Below are 22,513 nucleotides of genomic sequence, written 5' to 3'. Positions count from 1 at the left end.
CATTAAATGTACGCAAAGTTTGAAAGAAAATATGCTGTTACTGCAGGAAATTATTTTTAATCATAAGCTGCAAAGACGGCATTTATTCATTCTCCTTATTTATCAGGGGTCGCCACAGCGGAATGAACCGCCAATTATTCTAGCATACGTTTTATGCAGTGGACGCCTTTACAGCCGCAACTCAGTGCTGGGAAACACCCATACAGGCTCATATTCACACACACACACACACACACACTCATACACTATGTCCAATTTAGTTGCCGTCTATTTCACGTCTTTGCACTGTGGGGGATACCGGAGCACACGGCGGCTCTGTGCAAGGCCCATTATAATAACCGTATGTATAGCTTTAAAGCACCTTTCATTACATCAAAACAATACATTAAAAATGCAAGCATTTTCGAGGATTTCAAGCACCCATATGAACCCGACAGTATCTACAATATTGCAAAAAAAAACCATGTTGCAACAAGATATTGCGGCAAGAATACAATTTAACCAGCAAGAATATGTATTTTAAAATATCGACTCAATATAAGCATAATAGCACCATAAATTGTATTTATATATAATAATAATAATATAATTTAACACGAGTTAAACTAGTAAGTGCTGCCAGGTGAGCAGTACAAACTTGCTGCAAGTCATGTAAAATATGTGCTGTTGGGCTGATCGCTCAAACATACCTTTATGGGGAATTTCTATATGGAGCAAAGGCGATATCTTCACTGTCATTCATTTTTCAAAAGCTAACATCAATCTTTTACAAATAGCGACTCAGCGCTTACATATAAAATGTTGTGTATATACAGTTGAAGTCAAAATGATTAGCCCTCCAGTGAATCCTTTTTTCTTATTCAAATATTTCCCAAATGATGTTTAAGAGAGCAAGGAAATTTTCCAGAATATTCCTATAACATTTTCTTCTGAAAAAAGTCTTATGTTTTATTTCAGCTAGAATAAAAGCAGTTAAAATATTTTTGAACCATTTTAGGGGCAATATTATTAGCCCCCTAAAGCAATATTATTTTTTAATTGTCTACAGAATAAACCATCATTATGATTTGCTTAATTACCATAAGTTGCGTAATTAACCTCATTAAGCCTTTAAATGTCACTTTAAGCTGAATACTACTGTCTTGAAAAACATCTATAAAATATTATGTGCTCCCATCATGGCAAAGATAAAATAAATCAGTTATTAGAAATGAGTTATTAAAACTATTACGTTCAGAAATGTGTTGAAAAAAATCAATAAACAGAGATTGGACTAATAATTCTGACATCAACTGTGTACATATACACACACTTTAGTCCCAGACATGTTGATGTTCTGACATGAGCCTCTGTGGGTTTACTGATAAGAAGCCATGTTGCACACTTGGTTTGTTATCGTCTAGTGGCAAACTGATGAAGATCTGATCTGACCTGCTGACGCTGCTGCTGCTGCTGGTGGTTGTAGTGGTGCTGGTGTTGGTTCTCTTGTATGAGCCCACACTGTGATTCCCTGCCACCTCAGTGAAGCTGTTGTCATATAAACCACTGCTGGTCTGGAGTCTCAAACTACGGCGAGACATCTTGGGCGAGTCGTACACGGGATTGATCTTGTGCTCCTTCTCAAACTCAAGGGCAGCGGTCGAATAACTCGAGCTGTAGATGGGAAAATAAAAAATGACTTTTAGGATTTAGAAAACGCAAAAATATGTAGACAACCTATGATTTACTATTGCTCAGTTAAATATTACAATGGCAGAAATAAGTATTCAACACATCTTTTTTTCCTGGGAATGATATTTCTAAAAGAAGCTGTTGACATGGAAATGAGCCAACAAAACAAAAAATAAATAAATAAAGATTTGAAAAAATATTTCTGTATAATAACAATACTACTAAAATGTATTAAATATTTTATTTTAAAGCTTTTTTTGGTAATGGCAGCTTAAAGATGACTCTCATGTGGAGAATGAAGTCATATGAATCGCTCAGGTGTGATTTTTTTCCCCCAGACTTCAACAGAGTAGAAAGATTTTGATGGTTCTGTGGGTCTCATCTATCAAATCTGAGTTTTAATATGCATTTTCTACTGGATTCAAGTCAGGTGATTGGCTGGGCCATTCCACAGCTTGATTTAGTTTCTCTGAAAGCATCTCAGAGATTCTCTGTCAGTGTTTTGGATCATTGTCTTGCTGAAACGTCTACTTTGGTTTCATCTTCATCATCCTACTAATGTAGATGCTGGACTAAAACAGCTAATATTCATTTACAATAAGGAAGGGCAGAGGGTTGCTGAAGAACAGCAGCAGGGACATAATAAAATAACAATTTCACAAATGCAGATAATAATAAAGAAAAACAAGGAAAAAGAAAAAACAAGCACAGTGATCTTGTACTATTGACTGGATTGAATTTTAAAAGATGATAGTGGAATGAAAGTGTTGAGCTTTAGAGTCTGCTGCAGATGATTCCAAGCATCAGCGGCAGAAAACTCAAAACAGTAGCGACCAAAACAAGTGCGTACTTTGGGTATGCAAAGATTAATAAAACTGAGCGCAGATTTCAACGCGTTTCCTGAATGTTAAGAAGTGACAGTAAATATAGTGGAGTTTAAGAGATACAAAATTGTGTTGAAATTTTGTAGTTTCTAATATTTTTTTCCAATATTTTGTATGACTTTAAATGTATTATCTTTCTATTTCTAAAGATGACGAAAATATTATTTTAATAAGTTCATCTGTTTAATTAATCAGTTTTGTTTAAATGCACCAAACTATATTACCCATGTTCACTGAGAAATTGATAATAAAAATATTTGTTTTCAAAACGAACTTCATTCATTCATTTTCTTGTCGGCTTAATCCCTTAATCCGGGGTCGCCACAGCGGAATGAACCGCCAACTTATCCAGCAAGTTTTTACGCAGCGGATGCCCTTCCAGCCGCAACCCATCTCTGGGAAACATCCACAAACACACATTCACACACACACTCATACTCAAAACGAACTTCTAAAACATTTTAAAAAATGTATTTAAATAGAAAGATACACTCTGCAAATCAAACTTTTTCAGCTCACAACCGTAAAATAACAATTCCAATGCCTCGCAACCCCCGCTATCCTCGGCAGTGGTTATAAACATTCAAACATTGGGCACACACAAATAGGAATTATATAAACAAGCTTATTGACAACACAAAAAAGTGCAACAGTCTAACAACCATTACATTTTACATAGCCTTTATTTATTTGTTTAATTTAATATTAACCTCAACTAATGAGAATAATGGGCACAATGTATACAGCCCAAGACTATTCTTGGCTTAATTTTGGAGGCAGCCACTTGGAAATCATCCTCTTTGATCAGTCGTGGCCTTTATTTTTTAATTTACGTGAGTGCAGTAGTGGTGTCAAAGTTAAACATTAAACATTGTGCCGCTGCAACTAACACTATTGCAGTGTCATTAACCTAGCGAAATAACCCCAGGGGGTCACATTACAATTGATGATGAACTGAAGGCTGATGGCTTTTTATTTGCATGTTGTTTTTTATGTAACCATCAAATACTATTTGTATCTTCTGTAGGTTAAGGATAAAATATAGTAATTCTAATAGTTTAATAACATGTATGATATTTTTTTCAATCAATAAGCGACCTCCCCTCATTGTCTCACGACCCCCATTTTGGGAACCACTGCCAGAGCGAATAATTACTCATAATAATGCAACAAACAACACAAAATATATTTATACAACCGGACCCGGTAGATTACAGTTGCTCTATTCCTAGACTCTGAGAGGCAGTTAAGAAAAAAAGGAAATAAATAAAAATAACCACATTTTAAATCTGAACTTCGACATGGAGCATATCCAAAAAAAGAAGGAACATTACAAACTTCTCAAAGCATCGAATATACTTTACAGCTCTCAGGCTATAATTACAGATGACAAAAGTGAGTTATGCACCTGCCCAAATTCGCCCGGGCCAGTAAAACTGGGTGTTGCTGCACAGAGGTCACAAAAGAAGCCTAAGGCAACTCTATAGGAGTCGCATATCTTCAGGAAAAACATGAGTGAGAGAGCTGAGAAGATGTCATTAACTACACACAAACCTGTCCGGCTTACTACAGAGTCTTGAAATAAAAACCACATTAAATCTTGGCTAAAAGTGACGATTGTTAAAAGCTCCAAAAAAAGAATGGTGTAAGAGATGATTCATCAAAGCAAAAGTGAATAATCTAAGAAGATCCTCAAGAGAGTCACAATACATTTAATATTTCCACGTGTATAATATAAAAAAGTGATTAGCAAAGTACTGAATGGTTCACGAGAGAACTTTAAGATTTGTGAGATGATCACTGTGTTAATTACGGCAATGAAAATACTGTAAAGGCTTCTGCACCAGTAACGTGACTAAAAAAGATGAATGTGGTTGCTCTGATCTGAATGAATGAACAGTGCAAAGCAGTGGCTTATAAAAGAAAAAAAATATACATAAAAATGATCCAACGTGTATATATATATATATATATATATATATATATATATATATATATATATATATATATATATATATATACACACACACACACACACACACACACACACATATACATACATATATACACACATATATATATATATACATATATATATATACACATACATACACACACATACATATATACACAAATATATATACACATACATATATACACATTAAAAAAAAAAAAAAAATATATATATATATATATATATATATATATATATATATATATATATATATATATATATATATATATATATATATATATATATATATATACGTTGGATCATTTTTATCAATAGAATAAATTTAAATATTTTTTGTCAACTATAAATATCTAATGGACATATCACACAAAAATGTAAATTTGGTCAATTGCTCGCGCTTTATTCGTTTCAAACCTTTATAAGTTTCTGTAGTCTCTTAAACACAAAAGAAGATATTCTGAGGAATGTAGAAAACCTGTAACCATTAACTTCTATAGTAGAAAAAACAAATACCATGAAAGTCAATGCTTACAGGTTTTTAGCATTCTTCAAAATATCTTTGTGTTCAACAGCAGAAAGAAACTCATAAAGGTTTGGAACCTTATAACAAAAGCACTAGTTGTGTAATATAAAGGGATCGATTATATTGCTCGTTTCATATGCAAACAAGTATCTGCGTCTGAAAAGGTGTAAACCAAGCCTACAGGAACTCAAGAGTTTTGTGACCCAACTAAACCATTTGGGTAATCTCCGGGGGAGGTTACATCTTTTGTTATAAAGTAGTGTCTCACAGAAAGTACTTGAAGACGACGAGTTAACATAGATGCTGAGGAACTGCACTAGTCATTGTCTTCAATAAAGTCTTCTCTCTGTAAGAACTTTGGTCAGCTATATTTTATGTTTTAAAGTCATCTAATCTATTGGCGAGCCACCCAAGAATGGTTTAGCCAAATACAGCAAAATCTAACAGAAGTCAGAGAGTGGCCGATGGTTGAGAAACACTGCTGTAACCACCTTCTGTATGCTGCTTTCAGTGCTTGGCATGCACCTTTCCCATTCAGCTGTATGGCAAGTGTGTGTGTGTTCAATCCTTTGACATACTGCCAGTTTCTGTTCAGGGTTTGTTTTACGGAAATGTGTATTATATAGCACAAGCAAAGTATCAGAATGCCACTGATTTCCTGAAATAAACCTCAAAACTCTCTTTTCTCTCTGCACAATGGGTTGGATTGTCAATATTTCCTCTTTCTTTTTGTAATGGCCCATTTCCACTGAGTGGTACGGTATGGTTCAGTTCGTTTTTATGTCCGTTTCTGCAGTTAAAAGGTACCAAAAAGTGAACCATATCATACCACTTTTTAGCACAACAAAAGGGTACCAAAAGGCGGAGCCAGACAAACAGCTGAATGCTATTGGTTTACAGACAAATGCCACTAGTTCTTGCACAAGCCAGGAGAATGAGACACAAAGTGGCATTTTTAAATAAACCCACAAAAAATTACATCATAATACTGTATGCATATAATAACGAGGCATGTTCGAGCCAAGCTCAAACAAACCTTGTTGTTGGCAAAAAGAATCTGCGTGTTGACGTTTAAGAGGTCGCCTAAAAGCATGACTGGTTTCACTTTCTCCAGAGAGCTTGCATGCACTCGCAGCACGACTATATTTGAAATAACAAACTTATTGAGCTGATGGTAATAATGTGCGCATGATTACTGAAGTGCTTCTGACAGGCGATCCTTTCAGAAGTGGACAAACACGACAGTGAAGCGCAAAAAAAAAAAAAAAAAAACGAGCAAATGATTCTTTCAGCAACCTAAAACTGCCATGTTTAACTATTATTATTATCCCCTTTCTGAATATTATGAACTCAGAATGACGGAATTACTCTCTAACAGAGGTTACATGTGCTGCTGAAGATTAAAGATCCAGATGAGAGGTTTGCGCTGACTCTGGGCTATATTGTGTGTTGGTTTTGAAGCCAAATAAGGACTAAATGTATGCTGTGTGTAGTTTTTCTGCAATTGGTAACATATCGGAGACTGTAAAGGGCTGTGTGTGTTCATATTTGTTGCATTTATTTATTTATTTATCTATTTTATATAAAATCACAGACGTTACAGTAGGCTATTTTGCACTATATCATTGATCCGCAGTTGTTCAAAGAAAGGTTAGCAATGAACATTTATACACAAGTATTTGTGTTAGGGGTGTCACGAAATGTATGCTCAGTTTCGATTATTGAATCAAAAAATAGAATCGTCGATGCTGCCACGCCCCCATGTCACGTCAGCTTGGCTTGCCAAGCGGGAAAAAACAGGCTTGTTGAAGTGCTTGTTAAACTGCAGAAGCAGGAGACCCGTCAACAGAGCTTAAACCCTCTCCTCTTTTAATGAAGTCGCTGGTGTGTAAGCATTTTAGATTTCCAGTGAGTTATGTTGACAACGTCCGTGTTGTTGATAAAAAAAAACACAGTTTTGAAAGCTCTGCTATGTACGTATTACGTACGGTTCGTCCGATAGACAACACCGGCATCGCGATCCTCCGCCCGCCCCCGTTGCAAATCCGCTCGCGAAAAGTACACACTCAGGCCCTGTTTACACTGTCTTTGTTTTTAAATGGCATTTTAGAACGACAACGATTTGACATAAACAGTGGCGTGTAGCATTTCTGAGCAGCCCTCCTTCCTCTCTACCTCTGAAAATACACACAGACACAGACGCACTCGCAGCCATGCGCTCGAGACAGCAGGTCCAGGCAGTCAGAGGACTGCTTCAATCTTTCACTCACTTGTACTTACTTAGTCATTTTAGCGAACACCTCAGATACTGTTGGCTGGTTCCTGTTGGTTGTGCGTCTTTTTTTACCGACGCCATTATAACGACACAGATCACTGCCTATTCACGAGTCCCGCAGAAAAAGTGATTGACAGGTGGTAATTATGTGTGTATCTTGCCTTTATTCGTTTACTGTATGGTTTGTTTATGGGTAAAACAAAGACCATACAGGTCAGGTAGTTTAAACGGTAGGCTACGAATAATTAATTGGTCATTAATTAATTATTCATAATCGAAAATCGAATCGAATCGTGCCTTTAGAATCGAAAATGTAATCGAATTGAGGATTTGGAGGATCGTGACACCCTTATTATGTGTATAAAGCATCTGTTTTGTGAGAAGTGCTTCTCATATGATATGTGAATGACTCGTACAGCTTTGACAATTCTTCGAGCAAGAATGACGTGGAATGAAACTTCGTACACCACGTCCACTAAAAGACTGGTACCCTTTGGCAGTGGAGACACAAGCCTGATAAAGGTGACCAGTGCTAAACTGTATTGTACCATACTGTACCACAGCCATAAAAGACAAAGCATTACTGTTTGAACTGACTCCAAATTGTTTTTCCAATGGATTAATTAATACAAATCAATCAAGTTTTTTAAAAAGGAAACTATGCAAAGTATTTTATTCTTATTTTAGTTAACAAAATGAATACAGGTTTATTAAAGACAAACTTTAATAAAAGAAATGCTTACTAAAAGATGAACCGAGTACATTTGAATGTAGGTCAGCTCAATTAATCGTTAAAAGACCACAAAATCACAAGTTTGTTTATCACAGAGAGGACACATGGTATTGTTTTTTTAACCATGCCTTTAAGAAATAACAATTCTAATAACCTACAAATAATCCCCTTTGTTTTTGAATAAAATATTAAGCATAGAATAACAATAACCTAATTTGTCATACACATTACAGTATTTGCCATTACATTTCTTTAAATCTGTATAAAGCAAAGAGTATTGGTGACCCTCATTCTGCGTCTATTTGAATATGTTGTTAAATCACTAAAATATTAACTTAAACTCTGTGGGTTCCTTCAAGTAAACATTTAATGCCAAAATATGTGGGATTCGCTGCTCTGGGATATCACTCTGCTAAACAAACTGAAGAGTGCGTCCATAAACAGCAGAAATAAGCTAAATATCTACACAGGCCTCCGGGAAGCGCATCTAAACACTCAAGCCCAACAGGAAAGTTTCAAAGTTTCGGTGAGATAACAAGCACCCTCATATTAATGTTTATGCTTTATTAAGTCTTCAGGAAACTGGAGAAGACCATCAACAGATCCTTTACAAGGAAGTAATAATCTTTTTTAACAAACAAGAAGTTCATATCGAACGAGTTGCACTTTAGATATTATTATAGTCTATTATAATATTATGATTATATTATGGTCTGATATTGGTCTGTTTTTGATCAGCTAATTAAGAGTCTCGAATGATTTTAAAGAACATCTGGCCGTTTCAGTGGTGGGTTTAAATTCTATTATTATTTTTAGTTTTTTACTGTTTTTTCCTTGTGTAAAAATACCTTGATTTGTTTTACAGTCTGTTGTAGCACTATAGTATAAGTCTGCACAATATATTGTTTCAACATCTATATTGCAATGTGTGCATCCACAATAGTTACATTGCAAGATCTGCATAGTTGAGTCTGAATTATAACCTATAGCTGCAGAATTGTATGTAATTACTGTATTTGTATGATTTATGCAAAACTTTTTAAAATTAATATAGATAAAATATCTACATTTGAAGGCGAAAACAAGATTATTTTGCTCCACTGACAGATTATCTTAACCCACTTGACCCATTTCTTCTGAAGATGAAAACAAAACAATATTTTTACTTGTTCTAAGAATTTTTCATATTTAGACTAGAAACAAAAATATCTGAAGAATACTGTTAGACTCCAGAGAAAACCATCAAATACAGCCATTTAATTCATCTTGAGAAACTGTTCACATCGCAGTTTTTTTTAAATTGCAGAAAAATTAATCACTGCAGTATAAGATTTTTCCAATATCATACAGCCCTACTAAAATACTTTGTGAATGCAAATCAGTTTTATTGTAAATGCCAATATATATATATATATATATATATATATATATATATATATATATATATATATATATATATATATATATATATATATATATATACATACATATATACATATATATATACATATACATACACACACACACATATATACATATATACATATATATATATATATATATATATATATATATATGTATATATGTATATATGTGTGTGTGTGTGTGTGTATGTATATGTATGTATATATATATATATATATATATATATATATATACATATACATATACATACACACACACACACACACATATATACATATATATATATATATATATATATTTTTTTTTTTTTTTTGTTTTTTTGTTTATTGCATCTGATGATTTCTGAAAGACACTTGCCAATTCAGAGATAAATAAATAAAAATTTTCAGCATTTATTCATCCTCCATTTGTTCCAAACCTGTTTGAGTTTCATTCTTGTGCTGAACCAAAGTCCCTTTAAGGCAAGTCATTTCACTCGTCGGCTATCTTTAAAACACCTCTCGGGCAGTATGCTCGGGCATTCTGTTCAAATGGGGAAACATCAAATTTTCCAAAGCTACTTTCCAAACTTATGAATGCATTTCATATTACGAATAACCAATACTATTAAACAACTGTCTCTTTAGTTTCATTTCTAAATGTTTGTATCACACAAAATCTGCACGAGCTTACATCTTGTCCGAGCCCCTCCCCAGGAGAATTGTCATTCTATAGCAATCGCTGATTGGCTCTTGTACTAGAAGGCAGGCTTTATTCGCCATATAGCAATCGCTGATTGGCTCCTGTACTAGAAGGTGGTGCTTCGCTCCCCATATTGACAGTTACACTTTTCCCTATTCAAAAATATACGAGTGACATGTCTTTTGTATTCTATCGTCTTTGGCTGAACACCAGACAAGATATTCTGAAGAATGGTGGAAATCAGCAGCCAATTGACTTCCATATTTTTTTGTTCCTCTTGGATTCCAACATTCTTCAAGAATACCTTCATAAGTAACAAACTCGTAAAATTCAAAAACAATAGAGTACGAGTAAATGAGGAGGAACTGGTCATTGCTTGGTGAACCGTGCCTTTCAGTTTCCCACTCATAATTACAACTTTATGGGGGCATTTGTGAGCATGTAGCTCATAAATATACTATAAATTAATACACCAATTCTTAAACCATAAAGCAAAAATCAGATGCTAAAACCTCTGTTGTCTTGTACACTATTGCCCATCTCTCTCTCTCTCTCTCTCTCTCTCTCTCTCTCTCTCTCTAATATGTTTAAGAGGATTTTTAGCAGGTTAGGACTTAATTTTACAAATACTATGTTTATTTATGGTCACAAGTACTCTTTTAAAAAAAGAGAGATTTGTACTTTTTCTAACTTTCTAATCGGCCAGGCAAAATTAGCTATCTGGAAGGCATACAGAGCTGACTTAGAAGATCAGAAGGTTAATGTAATTATTTTGTTTAAAGCTTTTGTAGAATCAAGAATTCGTTTAGAACATGAATATTATCGAATGAACAATGATGAATTGAGTTTTGAAAGAAAATGGTGCATTGGCAAGGGTTTTGTATTTGTGGAAGACAACAATATTTTTTTTGATTGGGAATAAGACTTTTTTTTTTTTAATGGTTTTATGAAATATATTGTTTTTTAAATTGTATATAATGTAAAATAAATAGCATTAAAAATCTAAAGTCTCTCTCTCTCTCTCTCTCTCTCTCTCTGTCTGTCTGTCTGTCTGTCTGTCTGTCTGTCTGTCTGCACAAATAAGCAGATTTAACCCATCCATGTCAACCAGAGCCAATTAAGGTCTCAACCTGAAGCTGGAGAGCATTACAACAGTCAGATGAGACTGGTCTTCCAGAGATTCAAATTTGATGTTAATTAACACAGTATCCTAACAACACGTGACACGACAAGATTCCAGCAACAAGCAGTTTATCTTCCCGCACCTGACGCAACACAACAGAAATGTATAAATACCAGAGCCATTCAGAAGCACTGAACTAAAGAAAAAGACAGGTTTATAAACTATTAAACCAATACTAAACTGCTTTAGCATTATTAAAAGCACAGGCTGAGTGCTTGATATGTATTAGTTTGCACTGAATCATGGTTCTAATATTTATGCTCAAACTGTATGTGTGCTAGTAGAGGTGTAACCAATTACAGTTGATCTGTGATTGGTATGGATCACACTCCATGGTTCAGAATACACGTGACCCATGGATTAAAACTTTTTTTTTTAAATTTGTAGATGAATCCTTTATTTGTAACTATAGGAGCCATATTACTTTTCATTTAATTATAATGTTTATTTTTATACTGATTAGTTTGGGTTTCACAGTGACATTTTAGGTTTTGGTCACAACATATAAAGAACATATAAAGCGCGTGCACAATCACACAGGTGTTAGGAGGAGAGAACGAGAGTGGGGTAGCCGTATTTTTTGTTGACCGCAAAATAGCCACGCAAACAGCCACGCAAAACAGCAATGCAAAACGGCATCGCAACGGCACACGCAACAACCATCACACCAACGCAATAATCGGCACAATACAAAACAGGTATTCAACTCACAAATTGTATTGTTTGTCATGCTTCAAGTTTACATAAAGTTTTCCTTATAACATCTTGGGCTCAGTGTGTCTGTCTAAAGCCACCAGCGCGTCACAAATTAAAAGGACCCTCACTGCCTCTCGAGCGACTTATAGGAGGCATCAGGAAGTCGTAACAGTAACCATCACAGAAAGATCGCCTCTCATGTCATTCAAATCACACGTACGAAAGCATTTATGCCTTCCTGTTAACTATAATAATGACGGAAGAAGTTGTGGAAGGTTATTCGGGATGTGGTGGGTTTCTTAGGTTATTAAAGGTGTTTTTTTGTCACTACTTGTTTAGCCTGCATCAATGCATTCAGTGTAAGCTGCATGATTAATTATTGAAAGATTGAGATCTTAACACCCACGCAAGATAAATTATAAATGATGGTGATTTGCATTTGTGTATTATTCCTTCGAATCGCTGCATTCAAATCTGTGTTTGAAAAACACAATAATCAAGAAAGAGTTAATTATGAAGCTACAAACAGTCAAATAACAGTGTATAGTTTATAGTTTAGATATAACCACTGATGTTTATGGTAAAAAAAAAAATCACTATTATACACTGAAAAAAATTATTCAAAGATGATTCCTTAGATTTACTTAATCTTTTTACGTTAAGTGGTTGTAAACAATTTACTTAGGCTAAGTTTAAACAAACTAATTAAGTTGAACATTATTACATTTAATTTGTTTGCTTAAATTCAACACAAATAAATTGTTTGCAATAGTTTTGCATGCAACACTTTTTTCAGTGATGGATTTAACTTCAAAAATGAAAGTTGTAGGCAGCAATTAAGATTATTTAACCACAAAAACAACCAGACAACCAGCCATCAAAAATATGACCCTGAATAATTCTTCAAAATGTATACATTTAGCATTGAAACATGAAGTATAATGAATGGGTAATTGAATCATTTACTAAAAATGAGACTAAAAATAAATGTGTTGTACAAAACAATAATGCTAGAATTATAGATTTAGCATTCTCAGCAGCAGTACTGAATATTCTATTTATTTTTATTCAGCTGATTACTTCTTCATTTTATTTTTTATTAAATTACAGGTCTAACATGTTCTGTTTGTAAAAATCAAAAGTTTCTTACAGAACTAACTCCCCTTTTTGGTTGATCTGAAAAATGGTCCAAACCATGACTATAAACTATCTGCTGCCACTTTTAGCATAGTGTTCAACATGGTATTCTTGTCACATTGATTACTGAATAAAGCCCATAATCGGCACTTGAGGTGATCATTGTTATAATAGTTTATGCTGTTGTTTAGCTATGTTGTTAGAAACTACGGCTGCACAATATATGGTTTCAGAATCGATATTGCAATGTGGTTATTCACAATAGTCACATCTCAGGATATGCAATGTCAAGTTTATATTATAATTAATCATTTGCATCTGTTTTTTAAGCCTGTGACTGCATGAGGTCTTTATAAACAATCAGACATAAGAAATTGTACCATTTGTAAATTTAATAAAGATAAAATTTATTGATTTTCTTTATTATTATTTAATTATACTGTTGGACTCGGAAAATGATAAAACATTCTAAATTATTTCCAAACAGAGATATTCAAGTCATCTGGTGAAATTGCATTCATATCGGAATATATATCGCAGTATAATAAAATGTTAGATTTTCCCAATACCGTGCAGCCCTATTAGAAACAGTTTCTAAAATAGAAATTTTGCACACACAAAAAAGGATTTTAATATGGAAAACATATCTTTTGTATCAACAAAAACTAGTTAAGAGCAATCATTTTTGTAATCAGTAATATTCTTTTAAATGGCCTAATGAACAAGGAAAGGTGAGACCCAGTGCTAAAACTACTGATTTACTTTCATAGTGGTGATTACCATTGACTAGCATTTCATGAATGACCAAAATTTCAGCTAAAAATCTTCTTTAACACTGAAGGAAAAAGAAAGTCAGCTATACTGTTTGGATGGCCTGAGGGCAAGTCATCAAACAAGAATTTGTCTTTTTGTTTTTTTTAAATCTAATTAAAGACAGTATTATCCTAAACATTAAAGTAAGCCATATACTTAAATCTTAAACTGAACCATTTAGTTGATTTTCTGCAGGTCCTTATACATCAACTACTAAATCTTATTAAAAAATAAAATGAGTATAAAAAGCTATATTTCTATTAAAAGTTGTGAATTTACTTGCACATATCACATCCAACTAAAGCACCATTTCCAACCTATGTGTTCAAGAGAATAAAAATCAACACTTAGTAAAAAAAAAAAAGAAAATCGCACAATCTATGAATAAAAAAATATATATATATATATTTACGCAATCAGGACTAGGCATAGGACGATAACTGGTTTCAAAGTTATCCGCGGTTTGGAAAAGTCAAGCTTTTAAAACCGACAAATATTTCTGTAATACCATTCCTGAGGTATATCTAAGTTGTTGTTTTTTATTTTACGTTTTTCATTTTATTCTTTAGACCAACAGTGTATTCAGCAGAACAGCAACCTCTACATCAAAAGCTACTGATCCAAAATGTTTTAAATGTTTCCTGAAATAAAATATATCGTGATCAATATATTTAACTTATATTTTGGAGCAGTAATCACAAAACCGTGATATTTTATCCAAGTTTATCATACCGTCAGAATCTGATACTGGTCCAAGCCTTAACAGGACATAAACCTCCATTTCTGATGTGCATTGTACATTTTTTAAAGAGTCAGACACCCTACTATTATCATCAAAAAGGTCAAAATAACTGGCCAAATAAATCCTCATATCACTCCTTCGCAGTAGACAGGGACTGATTTATTAATCAATCAGAGCATTAATTATCACTTGCTGACCAGAACACTACTATCAACATCTGAGCTGGCCACAAGTCAAGCATAAACAGCACAGCGTCCAGAACACAACACAGCAGGGAACACGCCGAGAAACGGAAATAAGGAACACAGCGCAAACATCTGAAAATAACAATCCCTTAAAGGCTGTGTCTTCCTGTGAGAAACACCTACTGGATCTGAGCCATATCAGATTAGCTGGAGTACAACACACCCCTTAAACTTCAGAGAATTACACTTTATCTGGAGTGTGCAGCAGTGCCAGCTAAACCTCCAGCAGTATGACATCACTCATCTCATATCCACTCCTCCAACATCACGTCTTGTCCAATTTCATAACATAGTTCTTTGTAGTTGGTTTATTAATGACTTGAGGGGGAAAATGTCTCTAATCAAGGAGAACATGTTTTATTCTTTAAATGCTGAGTCAAAAACAAATCAGTTGGCAAATTGCTGACGGTTAAATATTGGATAAAATAAATGTTGGGTTAAGATAACCTAGAGAGTTTGGTTTAACCAAAGACGGTTGTAAAAAACAAACAACGCAATTATAGAGTGGGATGATGACTACCGACGACACTTAAACAAGTGTACTTTTGTTTAATCAAAAATAAACTAACAAAATAAACAATGGACAAAGAGTTCATTCACATAAAATGTGCTTTTCCATTGTGATGTGCTACTTTTCAAATGCTTTTAAATGTAAACACGCTACGCTTGTTTTTAGATGGCGTGTCAAATTGAAAGATCTTCAACTTTCAGCTCATCACTGTCAGGTCCAAAAGCAGTGGATCAATCAGAAGAGCTCAGAGACAGGATAACAGTTGTGAGCTTCTGTTTACAGTAGGAAGTTGGCATGACAACGGTTTTATTTAACCATTATATCATGGCGGAGGAGGCACTATGTGGCTCAGACCAGCAGCGCAACTAACTTTTTTTTATAAGAGCAAAGACACATTTTGTGTGAATGAGCCCTAAGGCTGCATAAGTTTGGGGGGAAATTGCAATTTAAAATGCAAAAAAGTCAAGCTTTATTAACTTTTATAAATTAAACAGGACTGTCTCTGGAAAATAAAACAATTTAAAAACTTCTTATAAAATATTATTGAAATGATTCAATTCAATTGAATTTAACAGTAAGAGCTTAAGGCTTTGCTTGGTCACTTGCGTTTTTTGTGTGTGCAATCTACATTTCCAGGTAATCAGCAGTTCTATAAAATAATCCTGAACTTATGTGTATCTGTCTGAGAGGTTTTTATGGATGGCTGTCTTCGTGTTGGACATGATGAGTGACAGGGTGGCCGTCTTTTCATTACACAGGACAGTCGTGGCTCTTTTCAGCAGTTTAGGCAGGTTTAATATTTCTTCGGCGTTGCTGATGTCGGCGCTATCAAGTAAATTCATGTTCACGTGCATTTTCATGTACCTCTGTACTCAAAAGGGTTAATGCTCGTCGTAATCATAACTCTAAAATGCGATATGATTGTTTAAATAATGTGCACGCTTTCGGTTTCATTTCCACTGCTGTTCATACTTCCCACGCGGCTCCTGAACGATCACTCTGTTCCACAAACTGAATGTTGTTTACTACTTTATTACCTGTTAGTCACAACCTGCAGGTTCTGTTCACTGAAGCAGACGCGCACGCTCTGTTACTCTGTAGTAACAGCTCACCTCATGTGTGATTTTGCGGCCGCCAATACATCATTATATGAAGACAGAATGATATTTAAGGGTGAATTGTACCTTATAAATACAGTATGTGACTCTTTCAACACCATTAGAAGGTATCCATGTCGCTGTGCAAAGTATGTAAATCACTGTGAAGACTTTAAAAGTTAGGATGTTTGACCCAGTATGCGTGTCAAAAAGCGGACGAGTCTAAAGCAATGACTGTACAACTGAAATGTTGCCAGACAGTCTGATTTTGAGAGGATGGGCCATGCTTTATTTCAACTCCACTCATTTTGGTCTGCTAACATTACTGCTGCTGCAATCTGAACTCACGTGCGACAGCAGGTGGAACGTAGCTCACGTGTAAACAGCTCAACTAATAAGAGAAAACGGACGTCATATCGTAATCAAATCGTCATAACGCCACGATGTATATAGTGACATTTTTGCATCGCAATAAATCGTACAACGATAAATCGTTACACCCCTAGTATTTTCTATTAAGTGTTATTATTTCTTCATTTTCAAAAAAAACCTACAAAATACTCAAAGCGCTTTACACATAGAGGGGAATCTCCTCGTCTATAAACAGTACGCAGCATCCACCTGGATGATGCGACGGCAGCCATTTTGCGCCAAAACGCACACTACACACCCGCTGATTGGTGGAAAGGAGACAGAGTGATGAAGCCAATTATGATATGGGGATGGTTAGGTGGCCATGATGGACAGAGGCCAGTAGGCAGAATTGGCCAGGATGCCGGGGTTAAACCCCTACTCTTTTCGAAGGACATCCTGGGATTTTTTAACAACTACAGAGAGTCAGGACCTCAGTTTAACGTCTCATATGAAAGATTCTTGCTATAATTTAATAAAAATAACTGACCAGTAGAGCACTTTATCTGTCCATCATTTTAAAAAATACTAACAAAACTCATGTGAATAAGACTAAAATCAAAAAGAAACTTGCAGAACAAAAGCTTTCTGAAATTGTCTGCCATGACATTGTATACGGACAAAAGCATCAGCGCTCCTTAACCCAGCAGAGATTTACTGTGATGTTTACTGCTGCACGCCTAGTTAGAACATGGTATTAGTATGCCAATTACTCAATTAGCACACTTTTTAGTGCACACAGCAGACATTCAAAGGTCAAACAGCCCCCTTGAAACCATCATCCACACACACACACAAAGACAATGAGACAAACACAGGAGGAAATCAGATTAGAGTTCACGCTTAAGATTAAGACGCTCTTGGCTCAGACTGAAAGTTTTACTTCGGAGAAACACTACAGGCTGAGCCTGACTGACTTTAATATCGACTCCTGATCTACATTCAACAGGCACTTCAGGATCCACTTCTTAGCCTCTTGACCAATCACTCGCCCAATCACCTCAAACACTTCCTTCACTTCAATATGGGATACTGATCATTCAATATTTTCAGCAACTGTTAAGCAGAAGTGTGGCCCTTCACTGGTCTCATGGTTTGGTTACATACCTTTAAATTTTACACAATTTATTTATATTTTATCAATTTTTGAATGCCTCAAACAACACTCAAGTACATGCACAGAAGAGAACATGAGCCTTTATAGCAAATAAATTAATGTAAATATTAATCCCGCTTGTTTTTTAAGTGCTATTGAGCGAGTTTTTAAACACCTTTGATTGGTCATTGTGTTCACTCACTCAACTGAAATGGCAGTGATTGGCTGTAAAGGTCAGCGCTGTTCACCGAGCAGTGAACAGCCACGGTTATCACAGCTGAACCATGATGGACGCTGTGGAGAAAAAATGTCAGCATTTTAACCAGCAGTAAGTAGGCCTACATATTGTAATAATATTATAGTTTTTTTATTCAAGGCAAGGCAATTTATATAGCAAATTTGATACAGAATGGTAATTCAATAGGTCTGAAATAACAATGTGTCTGAAAAATAACATTAATAATTAGTGCTGCGCGATTAATCGGAAAAAGATCACGATCTCGATTCGATCCTACACACGATCTTAATTCGGCTTTTCAACGACTCAGCCAATTCCATTTTTAAGGTTGGGGAGAGAAGCTTAAATGTCGCACAAGTCTTCACACTGTTGTATATACGTTTCTCAGCAACATGGACGCCTCCAAATGGTGTTAAACGTTTCAGATACTGTATTTAGAAGATATAATTCACCCCAAAATGTAATTTCTGCCTTAATGTACTGACATATTCGAAGCCGCAAAATCACGCACGAGCTGACACACTATTTGTTTACTACTGAGAGGACATGTGTGTGCCCGCCAATGATGTCTACTTGTGATATAGTACTTAAAGTTCTTCAGTGAACAGAACCTGCATAGGCTGTGAATAACAGTTAATAAAGTTGCAAATAACAGAGCGATCGTTTGGTGGTCGTGCATGAAGTATGATTAGCATGCATGCTTTTTTTTTTCTCAGTGATGGCAGCCATGACATGACCTGCACTCAGCAGTGAAAGTGAAACCGAAAGCACACAGATTTAAATGATCACATCGCATTTTAGAGTTATGATTGCGTCAAGTATTTGATAAGTTTTTTCTTTCATAGCGAACAAAAAAAGTGTTGTGCATGAGAATGTTTAACAGAATAACTACTCTAGCTTATATAATGTTGAAAATAATGCACGAGGGAATCGGATAATGACAAATGTCTGATTTTACCAGTGAAAACAAATGGTCTAATAATGTTGTCAACGACAAATGACAGGAATATATCTCAAACATAATATTTCACCTATAAAATAGTTGTATTCTGATGCATCACTTCACTGCCAATTAAAAACCAGGACATATTTAAAGTCTGTTCAAGTCCACATTCCAGGTCTATACAAAGTTTTGGATTTTAACCAACAGCAGACCTACACATAGGCCTAATATTATTCATGTTTCACCATATGTTTGAGAATAACTATAATTTAAGCCTACTCATATTAACCTTTATTTTACATCTACAGAAACGTGAGAAAATCATGATCTTGATTAAAAGCGATTTAGCCAGAATCATGCAGCCTTATCAATAATAATATTAACCTTTTTTTACAGCATACAATATCAAGATAATAATATTATCAGTATCAATGTACATAGAGTATATATCATTACACCCCTATAACACTATGTATTTCATTTATTGTTGCGCGAAAACCAACTCGTCTCACCAATATAAATAATTCAATTTCTAAAAATAGATTGAACTTTAAGGAAAAATACATTTCATGGATGGCCTTTATTAGCTCCAAGAAAGAAAAAAAAGGGAAAAGTACTATCAGATGGAAAAAGCACTGTGGTTATTCACTTCCTCTATAACAGCTCAGCTAATGCAGAACAAAAACACCATTAAGTAACTTCAGTGCATTCAGCGCGCACACACACACACACACACACACACACACACACACACACACACACACACACACACACACACACACACACACACACACACACACACACACACACACACACACACACACACACACACACACACACGCGCATTATCGTACAGCTGTCTAATACTTCAGCAGCTGCTTAGCGAGACACTGCAGTAAAACACACACACCATCAGAAAATTCAAACACATTTCCTCCATGGAGGATTCTTCCCAAAATGCACCTCTTCTATAATGTTGCCAAACATTAGACCAAATCCCCAGAGCTCCATCCTGATCACCAAAATGACAAGCTTTATAATGAAAATAGGGTTTTCTTGTACTTCCGTCATTTGGTGACTGTTGCATTTATAATTTAAATGTAAAATAATGAATCTAATTTGAATTCAAATGCAAATAACGCTCAAAAATGATGGAGAACTGCTGCTTTTACTGTTCACCAGTTATACTGTACAAGCTGTTATTTAATAAATGTTTTAAGTAGTAAATACTTTTGTCATTATACTGGATTTCGGTACTGAAATTTTAAAAACATCCATTTGCCACTAACATTTCAGTGCGTTCCAAAACAGCAGTGTGTTCACATGCTCAACAGAACTGATTTTAATTGGCCGTGAAGGTCATCAATTCACCGAACTCACCACTGCTTACTGAATATAACCACAGATACACGGACACTGGAGTGTTTTAAAGCTGTGAAGATTAGCTGGTCTGTTTATGAGCTGATTATAGGAGAGATCCGCTGATAAATCGACTGATCTTCATGGCTTATAATTAACATTTTTAACATCCAAATTCAAGCTCTTTAAACATTAGCTAATGCACCGTGAACTAATAATCAACAACTGTATTTTCTTTAACCAACATGAACAAATGCTGAGATAAATGTATTGTTCATGTTAGCAAATGCATTAATTAACACTGATTAATACAACCTTCTTGTAAAGTGTTACCAGAAATCCAACTTAAATGTGAGGAGAAAAACACAATGGGTCACAATGTTTGGAGGACTCAATGAGCACCACTGTTCACACAAATAATCAAGGAAAAAAAATCTGGAAATAGCAGCATTGTCACATGAGGAATTAGTTGCATTGTCAAAACACAGAATATAAACAAACAAAACTTTTAATAATTAAAAATATGTACAATCAGCAAATAGTGTCATTGTCACAAAGGACAAATCAAGCATAAATAAATATTGACTTTTATTAAAACAAACAATAATAAAAATGAGCAAATAGTTCTACTTTAAATCTACTTTAATAATAATTTTTGACTGTATATAATTTATAATTTTCTTATTTTATTGTAACTGCTAATTATGTACTTTCATTATTCCATTTTTTTTACTTAAATAATAATAAAATATGATAAAATAGGACAAAAAAAGCATAAATATCCATTTAAAACAAATTAATTATTGAATATAATCAAACAAATGAGATGTTTTTACGTAAACAACTGCACTATGAAAACATAAAATGTACACTAATATAGCTGCTTTGTAACAAGGACAGAATACACATAAATATGATATGTTTTAATAAAAAATCTAATAATTCCACTTTCAATAAGACAAATATATATATATATATATATATATATATATATATATATATATATATATATATATATATATATAAATAATATACATAAACAATTATTTTAGCTTTTAGTGTAAACAAATATTTAGTTTAGTTTTTGTTTTAAATCAGCAAACTTACATTATCATTTATATAATAATAATAATAATAATAATAATAATAATAATAATAATAATAATAGTAATACTACTAATAATAATAATAATAATAATTATTATTATTATTATAACGAAAAGATAACATTTTCTCATTTTTGAAAAATATGTCTATGGCCAGTAAATTTGAGCAATTAACCAGAAATAGTCAAGTGCGGCACAAACTAATTTTTACATGCGACTAGGGCTGTCACAATATTCAAGACATTAACTTAGCGCACAAAACATAGACAAGACCTCAATAATTTTGGTGATGCAATATATATATATATATATATTGCCCATACATAAAACCGATTCTAGCAACATTTTATCTGATTGTGTAACATCTCTATTGGAGGTGTCGGTGTCAGTATGGTTAAAAAAGCACCATAGTACTCTAGTATATTTTCATGTCATGTCTGACAGCTGAAAACAGATTTGGTAGCAGATATCGCAGCCTGTTACATTTTAACCTTCTACTTTTGTGTTAATATTTTTTATTGTTCTGTAGAATAAGAGTTTTCACATTCTGATTTCAAGGCTTGATTATTAAATAGTTAAAATCATTATATTTAAATAAAATATTCTTTAGAATAAAACATTGTGTTGTTTGGAAGAGTGTACTTGCATTGTGATGCTATTATATTGTCATTCTGGCATTATATAATGAAGAGTGGCATAAAAGGGTCTTCAATTGACAATTATATTGTTCAATCGCAACATTTTGATGCAATATATCGTAAAACAAAAA

General features: G+C 34.1%; 2 protein-coding genes across 24 annotated transcripts in view; both read right to left on the bottom strand.

The window, feature by feature from the left end:
• Positions 1-22,513, bottom strand: part of dnaaf5 (dynein axonemal assembly factor 5) — a 571,499-nt gene that overhangs the window by 467,171 nt on the left and 81,815 nt on the right. The window lies entirely within an intron of this gene.
• The window catches only part of sun1b (Sad1 and UNC84 domain containing 1b), a 75,679-nt gene that overhangs the window by 33,392 nt on the left and 19,774 nt on the right, over positions 1-22,513 (bottom strand). For all 23 annotated transcript variants that reach the window (XM_087242705.1, XM_087242710.1, XM_087242714.1 and 20 more), the window contains 1 exon segment: positions 1,432-1,653. In XM_087242705.1, coding sequence (XP_087098831.1) covers positions 1,432-1,580 — 149 coding nt within the window. In that variant the 5' untranslated portion in view covers positions 1,581-1,653.

The sequence above is a fragment of the Danio rerio genome, chromosome 3 (assembly GCF_052040795.2).
Source record: "Danio rerio strain M-AB ecotype USA chromosome 3, GRCz13ab, whole genome shotgun sequence".
Classification (NCBI taxonomy): Eukaryota; Metazoa; Chordata; class Actinopteri; order Cypriniformes; family Danionidae; genus Danio; species Danio rerio.
This window is presented reverse-complemented; position numbering and strand designations above follow the sequence as displayed.